Raw genomic sequence first — 15450 nt, forward strand, 5'->3', positions numbered from 1 at the left:
AAAGAAAGAAAGAAAGAAAGAAAGAAAGAAAGAAAGAAAGAAAGAAAAGAAAGAAAGAGAAAGAAAGAAAAGAAAAGAAAGAAAGAAAAAGAAAAATGCACTGGCTTCTAAAAAAGAAAAAAAGAAATGCACTGGCTGTTTGACTCTGGACCTCTGTGCCTCTTTTTCCTCATCCACAGGATTAAGATAATGATTTTCACTTGTTAGAGTTTTTGTGAGAATTTTTTAAAATAACATGCAAAGGGTTTAGCACGGTGCCTGCCACACAGTAAGCACTCGACCAACCTGTTTTCTATGTGTGATGGTGACCCCCACCTGGGAGTCAAGGGGTGGAGGGTCAGTGTATGAACCTGCATCTCGTACCTTTTTTTTTTTTAAGATTTATTTTAGAGAGAGTGAGAGAGAGTGCGAGTGAGGGGAGGGTCAGATGGAGAGGGAGAGAGAGAATCCTCAAGCAGACTCCCCAGTAAGTGTGGAGGCCGATGAGGAGCTTGATCCCAGGACCCTGAGATCATGATCTGAGGTGAAATCAAGAGTTGGCTGGTTGGCTGCTTAACTGACTGAGCCACCCAGGCACCCCTGCATCTCATACTTCTTAATAAACCATAAAATTGGAGCACCTGGGTGGCTCAGTCAGTTAAGCGTCTGCCTTCAGCTCAGGTCATGATCCCAGGATCTTGGGATCGAGCCCAGCATCAGGCTGTTTGCTCAGCGGGGAACCTGCTTCTCCCTCCCCCTCCGCTGCTCCCCCTGCTTGTGCTCTCTTGCTCTCTCTGTCAAATAAATAAATAAAATCTTCAAAAAAATAATAAAAATAAACCGTAAGATTGTAAAAGTTGGAATCAGCACCATGTTCACCTTAATATTCACAGAGCCTGCCTCTTCCTTGGCACGTGGTAGGATAACATTTTGATCATGGCTGGCTCAGCAATTTATGGAGTAGAATTCCATTGGGTTAAGTCAGGAGATTCCAATTCTAACTCCAGCATCACCAATAACATGCAGTATGACTTTCAGAAATGTACTCCTTTTGGAGAGACATTGTTGAGTGCCTGCAAGGGTACAGTACTTAAGACAGCCATGGCCCTTACCTCCGTGGAATTCACAGTCTAATGATGGAGATAGACTTCATACAATGATCACATGGATAGTTAGTTACACTTGTGATAAGAACAATGAGAGCATATAAAGAGGGACCTAAGGGTGTTTGGGGAGATAATTCAGGGAAGGCTTTTCTAAGAAATTGACATTTGAGCAGGGACCTGAAGGATGAATTGGAGTTAGCCAAGTGTCACAAGAAGAGCAGGAGAAAGTGCTGCAGGGTATGTGAACAGCCCAAGATGGAAAGAAGCATAACACACTCTAGGACTATAAAAGGCCAATGTGGCCGAGCTCAGGAAACACAGGCGACAGGCACATGAGACCCACGGGGCCAGGTCATGCAGCATCATTCAGGCATTCTCACATTATGCCTTTGTTGATTTTTCTGAAGGCTTGTGTCTTTATCCAACCACTGCTTGTAATTCAACCATGATTTCACAGAAGGATTGAATCTCAATCTGCTCTTTTCCCAATAAATTTATTGTGACTAAATCTGATATGTGATCTGTTAAGCTATTTTTTACCCTGTATAAATAAACCCATTAAACTAAAATCTTTTAGCTTCAGCACTAAGCACAACACATTTTAAAGTTTAATCTGCATTATTAACCCATCACTTTCTTAAGCCTAGAGACAATCAGCAAAACAAATTAAGCCCTGATTCATAGTGTTTGGCAATTTCTATGGTGTAAATACCCTCACAATGACCAATTGCAATCTGCCAATGTGACATCACTGAATGTGGGTTAGGAAGACACATGCACAGCAGCATGACATTTTTATATATGGCAGTGGAAATGGAAAGAAGTGGGCAGACTTGATAGACATTTAGCAAGTACAACCTTGGTGATTTGTTAGATGCCAAGGGTTTGGAAAATACTGTGGCAGTACCATCACTATTACAGGGAGACCTGAGGAGGAGAAAGCAGTGAAAGCATGCATTCTATCTGGGATGTCTTCCATCCCAGGTGCTAGTGACACAACCAGGGGGAAGCTGGATAAATGGGTTTGAAGCTCAGATAAATAAGGGACTGGACCGTAAATCTGAGATATATTGATTGAAACGTTGGCAGTGGATTAAATCATACAGGGAAAAATTGTGGCATGAAAGGGCTGAGACCTTAAAAATATGTCCTTTGGAAGTCATCAAGCAGCAGATGAGCAAAGTAAGGAGACTGGGGAAAACAGGAGAGCAGCAGACCACTATCACCAAAAGAAGTGTGTCTGAGGAAGAATTTTGCTGAGAGATCAAGTAAAATGAGAAAGGAGAGTGTCCTTTGGATTTAGTGATTATGGGTGACTACAGGAAAGGCAATTTCAGCGGAATGTGGAAACCAAGAAGACTAGAAAGGGGGGGGGAGGCGTGGGGACCGGCAGCTCTTTTTTCAGTTATGCGGAGTAGGAGAGGGGACCGGGTGGCAGCTGGAAGGGCGGGGTGAGGGGCAGAGGAAGGCTTAGGACTGATTAAATGCTGATGATTGGAATCCAGTCGAGAGAGAGAGAGAGAGAGAGAGAGAGAGAGACTGATCTCAGACTGGACTCTGTGATACTGAGGGGAAAGCGGGGAATGGAGGGTGGAATCCGTGCTTTAAGGAAGTTTGTGTGTTAGGCGGCGGAAAACGGAAAAGGTTTCTCTCCTTTTGCTGAGGCAGCAAAGTGATCTACTGAGATGGGCGTTACTGGCGGGTGGAGTGGCAAGCTGGTTGGGAGTAAAGTTTCGGGCAAAGTGGCTACTGGTGAATGGACGCCTGAATGTCGGATCTGGCCAGGTGAAGTGCCACAGCAGGGTTCGTGCATCAGCAGGAGAATGAAGACCTGAGCCGAGGAAGAGGACCCATTAATAACAATAGGCGGCAGGGCCTCGGATGGAAGAACGCAGTTTCACTTGTGTTCTGAGAGGCACAAAGTGGAGACCTACAGATTTGAAACAACTCCTCCCAGACAGGAAGAAGTCAGGCAGGCAGAACGTGGAGACACACAAATTTAAAACAACTCCTCCCCGACAGGAAGAGTCCTGAGGGTTCTCATCCAGCTCCTTTTCCTGCAGGGACGCTGCAGTCCCTCCGCGGAGCGCCACCGACAACGCTAGAAGCGCAAGACAGACCCGGGACAGGCTCCTCGGCCGCGGACGGCAGGAGGCGGGCCCGCCCGCGCAGCCCGCCCCCCGGGACCAGGCTGGGGGCCGCCCCTTCCCGCCGGGCCCCGCCCGGCCTCCGCGCCTGGAACTCCGCTTCCTGCACTCCCGCAGACGCCGTCTGTCCCTGCGCCTCTTTCGCCGCCGACTAGCGCCCTCTGGCCCGACGTCACCGGCGCGTCCTCCAATGAGCTGAAGAGGAACGGGCTGCGGCGTGAAAGTGACCGCAGGAGCAGCCAATGGCCGCAAGGACAGGGCGGGCGGAGGCGGGAGTGTGAGAGTGAGCGCCCGCGCGCGTGGGGAGCTGCGGGCGGCGCGGGCGGCGCGGGCGGCGCGCGGCGCAGGGCGGGGGGGCGCGGCGGGAGGGCGGGTGCGCGGCGCGGGCGGCCCTTCCCCCTGCCCAGCTCCGGGCGGGCGCCGAGAGCGGCCGGAGTTTCCGCGCCCGGGAGGGAGATGCGGCCGCCGCTCGGGCTCCTTGCAGGTAACGCGCGGGGCGGCCCCTGCAGGGCGGAGCGGCCGAGCGTGCCGCGAGGCGAGCGGAGTTGGGCGCGGAGCGGACGCGGGGTCCCCGCTGTCGCCGTGCCCCGAGCCCCGCGGGCCGGCCCGGGCCCGGCGGCGGTGCTGCTGGGAGTTGGCTCCAGGACCTGGGCTGCGGCCGGGGCCGGGGTCACGGGGGACGCGAGCCCCGAGCACCGTGCGCCCCGGTGTAAGCTGCACGCGGGACAATGGGCGCGGCGTGAAGGGTGCGCGCACCGCCTGCCCGCGCCCGGGCTCCTGCGCCCCTTCCGCCCCGGGCTGTGGTCACGCTGCCACCCCTGTCTGCTCCAACTGCACGGGCGCTCCGTACCAGGCGCCTGCGGCGCGTCCCCGGAGCGGCCACCTGGCCGCGAGGCCCCGCGCCTGGCCGCCAGTTGGCCGCGGCGCCGGCGATGGCTGGGCACAGCCGGGCCCCTTGGCCGCCTGCCCTGGGTTAAAGGCAGCTCCCCTGCAGCGCCGCGAGTGCCAACTCCTCCGCGCTGGCTGCCGAGCGGAGCGGCGGGAGAGCCGCGTGCCACCGGCCGGGGTGCCCGGGGCCACCGAGCTGCCACTTCCCCGTGCGGGTTTGGAGTTTAGGGAAGCCGAGCAGGTGGCGCAGCCGCCGCCTCACCTCCTGCGAACTCCGCGGGGCTTCTGGTCTTGTTGATGTTTTGACTGTGGGCTGTGTGTGTGTGTGTGTGTGTGTGTTTCTTCCTTTCCTGTTCCTTTTTTTTTTTTTTTTTTTTAACCACACACAAAAGAAGGGAGGAGTTAGAAAAAAAAGATCAAGCCAGCGCGCTGTGAACCATCCAACACTGTTATCTCTGGAAGAGCAGATGGATGAGGAGAATTCCTTGAGGAACAGTTACAGTAACGACTGACTGGACCCCCTCTCTGTCCCCTCTCCTGGCAGTCCAGTCCTGACCGTGGCTGCTACAGCCCCAGATGGACGTGGGGTGAAGTGATGCGGGCTGACTTACATGGGAAAATGGCTACAAGCTAGCAAGCTGGAAACTTTCTGGGACAGCGTAACTGTGAATGTGGAACCTCACCCAGTCATTCTTGCTGTAGGCAGGCATGGCTCTCGCCTGTTACTGAATTTAAAAGAGGAAAGGCTATCACAAGAGGAAGATACTTTGAGTAGCATTTTTTTTTTTCCAGCTCTGCCTGGTGGAGGGCGGTGGAGATGACAGGCTCCCATACCTCCAGGGCCCCAAGAAAGGAGCTGCTAGCTCAAGTCTCCAGATGCTGGGTCAGAAATGATGGTGTTCTTTAATCTGATTTCCAGAAGCCCTGTCTCGGCTCAGCCTGGCAGAGGGCAGCTTGCGTTTGGATGGATTGTTACTGTTGAGGTAGAAAGGTCGGCCAGAGGCCAGCAGGCCCTTCCATGCATGTGGAGGAATATTCTGTAGTAGGTGGCTACCGCTACTGTTTCAGGGTGAATCCTTTAGGTTTAGTCTCACCATTCCTGTTTTCCTGCAGTCCAAGGCTGCTGGGTCCCCAGGGTTCACAGCTTCGTGACCTGTGTTTTCAGGAGGTGGGGTCCTTGTTTGAGGTGTTTTTCACCATTGATGATGGATTAATTTGTTTTAACCCCCTAACAATAGAGGCTTCATATTAGAAGTTTTGCGAAATTGAGACTAAAGAGCCTTTTGCTTTGTTCCAAATTCAGTTCCCTCTAGGGCCAGTTAATTCTGAACAGTGCGAAATGAGCACAGGAGTCAGAGAGGGGTCAAAGCAGCGGCTCTATCACTGGTCAGACTGGCCGCAGCACCACTTTGGACGGAGGCTGAGGCCTCCATGAGGCTCCCTTCTTTTTACCTCATACGGTGAATTTACCATCCAGCCACACCCCGGAGCCAAGGCTCCCAAGCAGGACACCTGGAGGAGAGGAATGGGACAGTGCAGCTGGGGACCTGTCAAGAGAAAAACAGAATGTGGGCCTTCCTATTTCATGGCCTGTGAACAGACAGGGGTGGAGGGGTGGCTCCACTGGTCTGTACCACCTCACTCTGGCAGGACTTCTACTTGAGCACCAAGCCTGGGATCATCACAGAACAAAGGCCATTTCCTGTTGGAGGAAGCGAGGTTGGGAGCAGGGTCACTTTGTTACACTCCGCAGCTTATGCGGGACATACACACACCAGCCAAGCACGCAGTGCCCTGGGCCCATCCAAAGAAGGGCACCTTTTTCTCAGTGATATCAGGACACCAAATAGGCTACTGCTGGCCTGGGTTGGGAAGCCCATCTGCAGGAATAAAGAATCGATGGCCACATCAGTGTTCCCCAGATGGGAGATCAGGGACCAGGCACAGGGAACCAGTTTCTCCAAAATAGTAACAGTAAGGGGAACTAATTGTTTCCATACATTCTGTCCTCTAATCCTTATGACAACCTCCCGAAGTATACAGTGGTACCCATTTGTGCCGAAGAGGAACTGATCCTCAAGGTCTCAAAGGTAGCAAGTCCAAGTCAGCCTGCCTCCAGAGCCTGTGCTCTTAACGACACCCTGAGAACTTTGCATAGATTCCTAACACATTGGAGCTTTTATTGCATTTGCTAATCCACAGTATTTTCTGAACTATCCCAGTGTATACACTAATCATCATGCCTTCAGTGAAAAGGGCATTTTTGAGTATTTTCAGGGACAGCAAAGTAGTGAGAACCTTGGTGACTTGGGAGGGAAGCCGCAATGAGGAGACAGGAGGCCAGCAGAAAAGAGTAAGGTGGAGGGCAAGGAACGGGGCAGACTCTAGGTTCCCTGATGTCCCTGCAATAGAAGAGGCGGAGAACATTCTGAGATTGACTCAACTGTCCTGGCGATTGAGTCTGGGCCTGGCCCACCAGGGTACTGCTGATGTTCGGGTCCACAGTCTTCCTTCCGTATATCCGGGCTGTCGCCTGAGTACCAAAACGATTCACCTGTATTATAAATACTCTGATATGAAAAGTGGAGCAGGACAGTGAATTTAGGAGCACAGATTATCTCTTGCTTCGGTGTTCTTCCCGTATAGGTATTGGAACCTCACAACAGCCTTTTGTGGAATAATATTCAAATATTTGGGCCTAAAGCAGGTAACATCAAGACCAGCTCTGTGACCATTCTCAGCTCACAGCTGATTTATTTTAGGGTGCCTGGGTAAGTGGCTCAGTCGGTTAAACATCTGACTCCTGATCTCAGCTCAGGTCTTGACCTCAGGGTCAGGAGTTCAAGCCCTGCATTGGAGCTCAATGGAGACTTACTTAAAACAACAACAAAAACTGATGTATTTTCCTCTATATTAATTTTCCAAATCCAAGAACAGTTTTATTCCCTCTGTGTTAAGTCGTGGTATCTTTCTAACTGCATGGTCTTTGTGATTTTTTTTCACATTTTTGTTTGTTTTGCTTTGCTTTTTTAGTAGCAGTTTCTTTAGCTGAAACGTAGACATAGTGGTAGGGGCCTGCATGGTGACCTGTATTGTATTTGCGGCTGTACTTCGGATATCACCAATGGTCTATACTTTCAGTGGAAAAGAAAAAAGGCAGCAGACAATAGCTGGACTATTTCCCCCCAGCATTTGCGAGAGTGTGAGTTACATTAAGTGGGAGAAGCTTGAGGGACCAGCAGTGAGGGAGGTGCAGAGCCTTTCCTCTCTGCATTGTAATCTGGACCCCTTTCCAGCACCTGGAAAGGGGCAACGTTACCAGAGGATGGTGTGTCCCATTGACTGTTGGATCTTTCTCCACATTCACTCAGATAAAAGCCTACAGAAAAGATGTCTGTGACCTCAGATGGCCTGTTTTGCTGACTTCTTATTGATTCCATCGTCTGGGGTGGATCTAAATACATCTAAACTGCCTTCCCAATCAAGGGCTCTGGGATTCTCTTCCACCTTAGCATGAAAAGACTGGGGGCCAGGTCCCTTCCTAGTGTAGACAATAAACCAGAATGCTAAAGGGGATCTTAAGAAATAGTTCTGTGCCTGTGCTTTTACCCTTCTTAAAGAAAGTGCTTGTAATCATAGTTACCTCCCCTGAACATTCATTAAAGCCAGACAGCAGTTCTAATCACTTTAGGTGGGTATTTTGTTTAATGGCAACTACGTAAGGTAGAACAGTTATCCCCATTGTAGAGGCTAGGAAACTGAGGCCAGAGAGGTTAAGTAACTTGTCCAAGGTAACACAAGATTGGAACCTGAACAGTTTGAGCTAAACAGGATTCTGTAAATCCAAAGAAAGCACCTGTTGAGGGAGTAGCGGGAATAGGGACGGATAAAATGTGATTTGCAGGGTAGTTTGATATTCGGGCAAGTTCCAAGGCAGGAAGCTCTCGGGCAGTTCTCACCACTGGAAAGTTCTTATGCTTTGCTGAGTGGCACAGGAAGTAGACTCCAAAAGGGCAGGTGACATGCACAAGGTGCAGAACTAATAAATGGCAAGGCAGAGAGACAACCCGTTCTGACTTTAACATTTTTGCCTGTTTGAAAAAAAAGTTAAAAAATAAGAGTGTATTTTTAACTTGACTCTTTCTTCAACATTGAAGGTTATATCCTTACCTGGACTAGCTTTTCCTCCTCTCCTTTAGGATTCAGCTCAGCCTTTTCTGGACTAAGGTATTGTCCTAAACCAATGAGTCTACAGTGTTCTCTCCTTCCTCTGTGTATGAACCTCTCAGCTGGCCTTTGGGCCCTGCCTCATCATCTGTGTTAAAACCCCTCTCTCTGGATTTTCATCTAACTGGCATGAGTGTCTGAGTTTTGAGAGAGACTGTAAGCTCTTTCAGAATCAGGACCATGTTTATACACTAGCACCCCCCCCGCCCCCCCCCCGTCCCCCCCCCCCCCCGCACACACACACTGTGTTAAGACCCAACAAGGAGTATTTATTGATTTCTCTTGATAGGATGAAGCAACATGCTAACTTTTTTTTTTTTAAACTTTGGTGTAAACTAGTTCAAGGACTATAAAAACAACTTACCTTATGGGGTTGATATATACAGGATTCCCTGAAATCAGTGTTTCTCAAGATGATCCAGTATCAGAAACCCAAGGGCTTCCGGTTTGGTAGGTGGCAGATGGGCCCAGGCGAATTTACATGTGTCCCAGGTGACTCTACTGCCCACAGAAAACCACAACTTAAAAGTTTGTAATGATCACAGCCTATAAACTCACAGCATAGATGGCTGTCTAGTTCTTACTCACTTAAGGTACACGTGCCCACTGCAGAAACATTCCTAACAGCGTGTTGATGAATACTTGTGTCTTGTCATTTTTCTTGTAGATTTCTAACCAGCATAATGCTGGAGCGAGAGACTGGCAGCCGGCAGTTTGCAAAATGGCCGAGCTGGACGCCGATTTGGATCGCATCATTCCGTCTTCTGTTCTTCCCCCTTTCTGGGCTAAGTTAGTGGTGGGATTTGTTTCCCTCGTGTGTTTCGCGCGTAGCTACGATGGAGATTTTGTCTTTGATGACTCTGAAGCTATTATTAACAATAAGGTACTGTATTGTAACTCCTTTTCAGTAAACTTAGGTTAACCATTTGCCTGTTTCTCATTAATAATCGAAGTTTGCGTTGAATAATTCTGTGTTAAACTTTGGTTAAGCACTGTTGTGTTTAGATTTCCCACTTCTTAGGTCGCATCTCCTCGACTTAGGGTCCCTTTTATTGCTGGAAGCAGGGTCTCCAGCCCCTGCCTGACCGCAGGCTGTACTCTCCCCACGTCCCCTGTCCGAGGCCCCACGTACTCTCCCCACGTACCCTCCCCATGTACCCAGTCTACACGTGTATCAGAGAGACCGTTTCTCTCAGATTACAAGGCAAGGAAGGGTATTGCAAGGCATTGCAGACTAAGTCTTTCAGGTTTTATGACAAATTTCCAGAATTCTAGGCCACAGCTGTTCTCCCCGCCCCTCCCCCCACCCCAATATGCATTTGCTACCTTGATGGATGAGTCTGATCACCTGCCAAGAGGTGCGTCCTCAGCAGTAGGCAGCCAGCGAGTTGGCATCTTCTTTGTCCTTTGCTGATAGCATCAGGACAGTCTGCTGGCAGCTGCTGGAGGGTGAGGAGTGTGCTGTCCGTGGAAGCTGCAGTTCCTGCTCGTTTCTTGTTTTGGAGACTCAAATTTGCTGAGTTTGCAAAATCCCAGCCAGTTTTGCTCACCAGTGGGTGCTATATCGATGCAGGAAAAATGACACTGTCTTTCACTAGCTAGAGATAAGGAAGAAGAAATAGGTGTGGGGGAAGGGAATAAAAAGATTCAAGTGAGCTAAAAGGAAGTCGGAACAAGAAACTTGGATGTAGGGAGAGCCCAGAGGAGAAAGAACTGGGAGATGGCACAGATTAGAGTCTTTGTGACAAGCCAGTTACTCAGCAGACACTTTATGCACGTGCCTTAACCACTGAAGAGAACCTGAAGGAATACACGAATCTCTTTCTCTGCGGTAGATGCAACTATAGCAACTCCTTGCAACACTGTGGTTGAATGCTCTTAAAATTGCTCTTAAAAATGCTCTTAAAAAAAGTTCATCAAGTCATGGATTCTCCTAAATGAGAAAAAAAAAAGTCATTCTCATATTGAAAATGTTGAGAAAAATCCACATGTGTTCTGTGGGGCGAGGGCAGGGTGGGAGTGGGGGTGACTTGTGCAGGTATTGAGTTTGTAACGTATTATCTGTACTTGATTTTCTCTATTTTGAGGACACAGACTACAGCATCCTTGCTGTTTGTTTTGAATCCAGGTTCTTCCCTTGCCATTTTCCTCAGGTTCACCCTGAAGTTACGCAGCGTTCGTTTCTTTTTTGAATCATGCTTAAAAGCAAGAGTTGTTAAGTTTGTAGCTCCCAGCAAGTATGTCCCATTGGTGGTTTCATCGCTCCAGTGTTGCTTTTCGAACAAAAATATGAGAATATGACTTAATTTTAAAGCCCATTCTTCATTTCTTTGAGAGCCTCTTGGATCTTCTACTTTGACAAAGTGGAGGAGAGATGGTGTTACCTTAGAACGTATGTTGAAGAGCTCTGATGAACAAGGCAGGGGAAGGCACGAGCTCTGTTGTACTTGGGATGCCCTGGTATGCGGTTAGAATGCTTCCTTCTGTGTGCGGTAAGGCAGATGAAGCCATTTTGTGGCTCTGCTGCACATTGTCTTGGCAGTGTTTTCTAGAGCATCACACTGTGCCCCTTTGTTAACTTGCTAGCCCTCCTTTTTTCCTTTCCTGTCTAATGAAAGGCTCTGCTCTGTTCGTTGGCACGGTGCCCACAGTAATGTGAAACAGGCTGTTCCTGGGTTTTATTGGTGTTGAAGACTGTTTTCCAGATGCTTCCTTGTAGTGTTGAGTTGCCTTTTTTCATTGAGATGATGATTTTCTTTGAGACAGTGGAGTTAGCGGGAATTTCAGGCACACGTCTTTTCCATAAATCATTATGAGGAAAAATTGACCTTTCTTCCTGTAGTGCACCCTGCTGTGTGTAGGCTACACCTAATCAAATATTTAGAGCTTCGTTGGTGTTCATTTTCTGCTCAAATGGAGGGAAAGAGCATCCGCCCAGCTCCTTCACAAGTGAAGAGGTACTTCTGGGACAATGCAAAAGAAAAGGGACTTCCAGTTTTGTAACTGAGCCAACCAAATTAGTGGGTGGTTTCCGAGACCATCATGAAATCTCGAACTGACTCTTAGAAAAGGAGTCAGTATGCTTAAGGACTCTGAAGCTGATACACAATGGAAGGGAAATTCACCCTCAAAGTGGGTATCGGGTGACCAGCTTTGCCTCTATCACCCATCCTCAAGCCTTGCCCTTTGAGTCAGTAAGGACTGAAGTCGTGATACTTCCTGAGCTCCCCCCAGGTGCTGTAGACCCTGGTTGCTCTTCTGGGCTGGCCATATTGGATGCATTTCTGCTTGAGGCTTTCCCCACCTTGGTTGTTAGAAGCTGCCGAGACTGTCCAGGTTGGATGCAGACTCCACCTGTTGGAGTCAGGAGCTAGTCACACAAAGAGGACAGGATCTGGAGGCAGCTGGGCAGCCTCAGCAAGGTGTCTAGTGGTGTGATCTGTGGGTGTGCTTCTGGCTATGGCGCCCCAAACCTGGGAGCCCACCTGGGAGTCCGTGAGCCTTGCCATCGTCTTTAAAGCAGTCCTTTTTTGCTTATGTTAATCAGAGTTGATTCTGGTTCCTGCTACGAAGAGTCTTGACTGATACACTGTGCGGTGCATAGCATGTCATAATTGCTAGTCTCTAAAATGTCCCTGTTTCGTTACGCTTTAAACAGAAAATCAACATTCACTTTCGTTGCTTACTCTGTGGTGCCTTGTCTGCCTCTTCTTGTTAGACACAGTTTAAGCAATTTAGTCTTACATTTTTTTAAGATTTTATTTATTTATTTATTTATTTATTATTTATTTATTTGAGAGAAAGGGAGAGAGCGTGAGTGGGGGGAGGAGCAGAGGGAGAGGAACAAGCAGACTCCACTCTGAGCACAGAGCCCAACACGGGGCTCAATCTCACGACCTGGCGATCATGACCTGAGCCAAAATCAAGAGTCAGACACTTCGCTGACTAGCCACCCAGGCACCCCTAATTTTACATCTAAATGTTTTTTAAAAAGATGCATTTTTAAGCATCTGTAGTATAGGACCAAATTAAATTACCTTAATAGTAAGATAGGTATCATTTTTTAATATTTAATGATTTTTATCTTTAAAAATTACATGGGGGGGCACATGGGTGGTTCAGTTAGTTGGGCATCTGCCTTCAACTCGGGTCATGATCTCAGGGTCCTGGGATTGAGCCCCACATCAGGCTCCCTGCTCGGTGGAGAGCCTGCTTCTCTCTCTCCCTCTGCTTCTCCTCCTGCTTGTGTGCTTGCTCTCTATCTCTCAAAGAAATAAAATCTTAACAAAAAAAATAAATATAAATTTAAAAAAGAAAAATTATGTGGAAGTTGTTTTTTCTTTAACATTTCTGTTTAGCTCATGATCAAAAATAAACAATATGTGTTTGTCCACTCATGTTTTAACTGGGATATTTTAGGGAAATTACCTTATGAATATGAAAGAGCTATGTGATCCATTAGTTCATTCCGCGTAGATTAAGCACCTTCTGTATCCTCCCCCACCTACACGATGTGGCCGGGCCTCCTGGACCCTCAGTCCCGTGGGGCAGACACATGGGAGTTAGAGATTATAAACCGCCGGCGTGCCGGGCACTGTAAGGACAGGTGTGAGATGCCGGGAGACCCACGGAAAGGGAATTGCATCAGCTAAGGAAGGTCACAGCTGGCTGGCTGAGATGTGAGTGGCGGGAGGAACTGGGCTGTGAAGAGCTGAGGGTAACCGGTGGACACCTATGCGTGCCAAGCCTTTGGGATAGGTGGCAGCAGGTGCTGAGTGGGGTTAGGACAAAGGTCAGAGTCTGAGGGAGATGAGCAGGCAGAGCTCAGCAGGAGCCCGAGCACCCTGGGCTGGGGCACCCACATCAGGACGTAGGTTCTGCCCTGGGGGAGGAGGGCAGCTATCGTAGTGTTTTAAGCAGGGTAGGGCGGGTGACCCAATTTGCGTTTTGGAGAGATCAGCCTGGAGAGCATGTCACAGGGCGCGGTGGATCCGCTGGGAGGCCTGGCGGTATCCTGGGGGAGAGATGATGGTGGTTTGGGCCAGGACTGGTGGGAGGGACGGAGCAGAGGGGAATGCGCAGCTCCAAGGAAGAGCTTGCCGTGAGGGCTGAGATGCGGGATGGGGGAGGGGGAGGGACTCCTTTGTTCAGAATGCCTTCTGCTGCGTTCCTGCAGGACCTCCGAGCAGAGACGCCCCTCGGGGACCTGTGGCATCATGACTTCTGGGGCAGTAGGCTGAGCAGCAATACCAGCCACAAGTCCTACCGCCCTCTGACCGTCCTCACTTTCAGGTAGGTGATGGCGCAGGCTGTGTGGGATGCTGTACCAAGTTCAATGTGATAAGCCTCCCGGTGCAGGGGGGGGAGTCGAGCCAGGGGATCCTGGGGGAAAATATGGTCTCACTCATATGGGTCTCCAAGAAGCACGTGCTAATCCCAGCTGTTAGGAATAGGTCACAGGAAGATGGAGAGAATGTGCATGAGGAAACCTGACTCCAGGGCTGGCTTTGCCGGTTCGGATCCTGAAAGTGGAAGGATACAGAGAAGATGAGCATTGGTCCCTGTGCAGGATGACGTGCACATTAGGGAAACGTTCCATATTTTGCACATTTCTTGGAGGTTGGGCCTTTGCTGGTTAACACTGGAGAAAAAGTGTGAGTCAAGGCAGCTTGTGGCATCTAATGAAATTGTGGGTTTTTTTCCGCTACGAAAATAATAAGGTAAAAATCTTCCTACTATTACCAAGTCAATGTGCGGAAACAAAATTAAGCTAAAAACACTCTCAGCCTCCCCCTCCCCCTCCCATTTGCGTTAGGTAGATTTATTCACCTCACCAAAATTCCCATTCGTAGCTGTTTCTCAGGTGCACTAAACACGTGTGTACAGATCTCTCCGAAGCAGAGAAATGATGAATTAGAACGGCTGGGGAGTGAGCGGCAGTCAGGAATAAGAATCCCTGACCGTGAGAATTGTGTTTTGTTGGGATGGAAGGCTGATGGACGAACTATCAAGGAGTGCTTTTGTTTTTTGGATAAGCAAGTTACGGGACTATCTTAAACCCAGGTCCCTATGGGGAGCCAGGAGGAATGTGTGCTGTATTATATTACCTTGGCCTTTTTAGCGCTTAAAAATCTGTCCAGTTTTCCTTTTGCTTTTCCTCTCCACATTATCTCCCACTCCTCTGAGATGCTCTTCTCCTCCATTTTTCCCCCTGCAGTTAATTATATGCTCTCACCCTTTCTTCAACCTTCCTCACTTGATAGGCATTATTTATCTTGCTGTCACTTTCGGCAAACCTCCTCTTCTGCCCGGAATACTATTACTCACCAGCGTTTTCCTTCAGATGGTTTGCGTTTCCTATTGCACGCTTCTGCGCATCTGGTATGAACCCCCTTCACTTACAGGATTAACTACTATTTGTCTGGAGGCTTCCACCCCATGAGTTTCCACGTGATCAACATCCTCCTGCACGGTGGCATCTCTGTCCTCATGGTGGATGTCTTCTCCGTGCTGTTGGGCGGCCTGCAGTACACGAGTAGAGGCCGGAGGTTGAACCTGGCCCCCAGATCGTCCCTGCTGGCCGCTCTGCTATTCGCCACGCATCCGGTGCACACGGAGTGTGTAAGTAGTGTCCGTCCGTCCGTCCGTGGCGTCTGTCCTTGCGTGAGGACAAGGAGCCTGTCATATGTTGGCTCGTTCCCTAAAACAGGCTTCCCTCGAATAGTCTTATCGCGGTAGAAAGGATACGGTGCTACACCCTGCCAGACACTTGAAACAATTATTTGCGGATCCAACAGGTCTCTCTTATGAAAAATGCCAAGTCCCCGGGGGGGGTGAAGACTTTGTCGTCACCGTATGATAGGATCTCTGGTGATACTTTCTGTTTCCCTTATATGACCACACTGGAAAGGGTAAATGGTGAACATTGCCTGGTTTGGGGGCCTAAAGGCCAGAAGCGAGGAACTTGTCTTCTGCAAAGGGTCGGACGTAATTTTCCTACGTTCGCTGAGAGCTGTCTAAGGGTAGAACTTAAAATCTCACACTGAGGAGAGGCCGGCACACTTTGACTTGCCCTGGGAAGGTGTGGTTCCCACTCCGTGCTG

General features: G+C 49.3%; 1 protein-coding gene and 1 non-coding gene across 4 annotated transcripts in view; both read left to right on the top strand.

Annotated features, from left to right (window-relative positions):
* Positions 1-3346: 3346 nt before the first annotated feature.
* Positions 3347-15450, top strand: part of TMTC4 (transmembrane O-mannosyltransferase targeting cadherins 4) — a 63616-nt gene continuing 51512 nt past the window's right edge. For 2 of the 3 annotated variants that reach the window (XM_032402679.1, XM_032402680.1), the window contains exons 1-4: positions 3602-3716; positions 9015-9230; positions 13524-13639; positions 14752-14968. In XM_032402679.1, the coding sequence (XP_032258570.1) occupies positions 9069-9230; positions 13524-13639; positions 14752-14968 (495 nt within the window). In that variant the 5' untranslated portion in view covers positions 3602-3716; positions 9015-9068. Of the gene's footprint in view, positions 3516-3601; positions 3717-9014; positions 9231-13523; positions 13640-14751; positions 14969-15450 lie in introns of those variants that run through there. The other variant, XM_032402677.1, reaches the window with a different exon arrangement.
* Positions 13846-13952, top strand: LOC116631819. Its single transcript, XR_004299271.1, has one exon. It is a non-coding gene; the product is annotated as a U6 spliceosomal RNA (small nuclear RNA).

This window comes from Phoca vitulina, unplaced genomic scaffold (assembly GCF_004348235.1).
Source record: "Phoca vitulina isolate PV1807 unplaced genomic scaffold, GSC_HSeal_1.0 scaffold5, whole genome shotgun sequence".
NCBI lineage: Eukaryota > Metazoa > Chordata > Mammalia > Carnivora > Phocidae > Phoca > Phoca vitulina.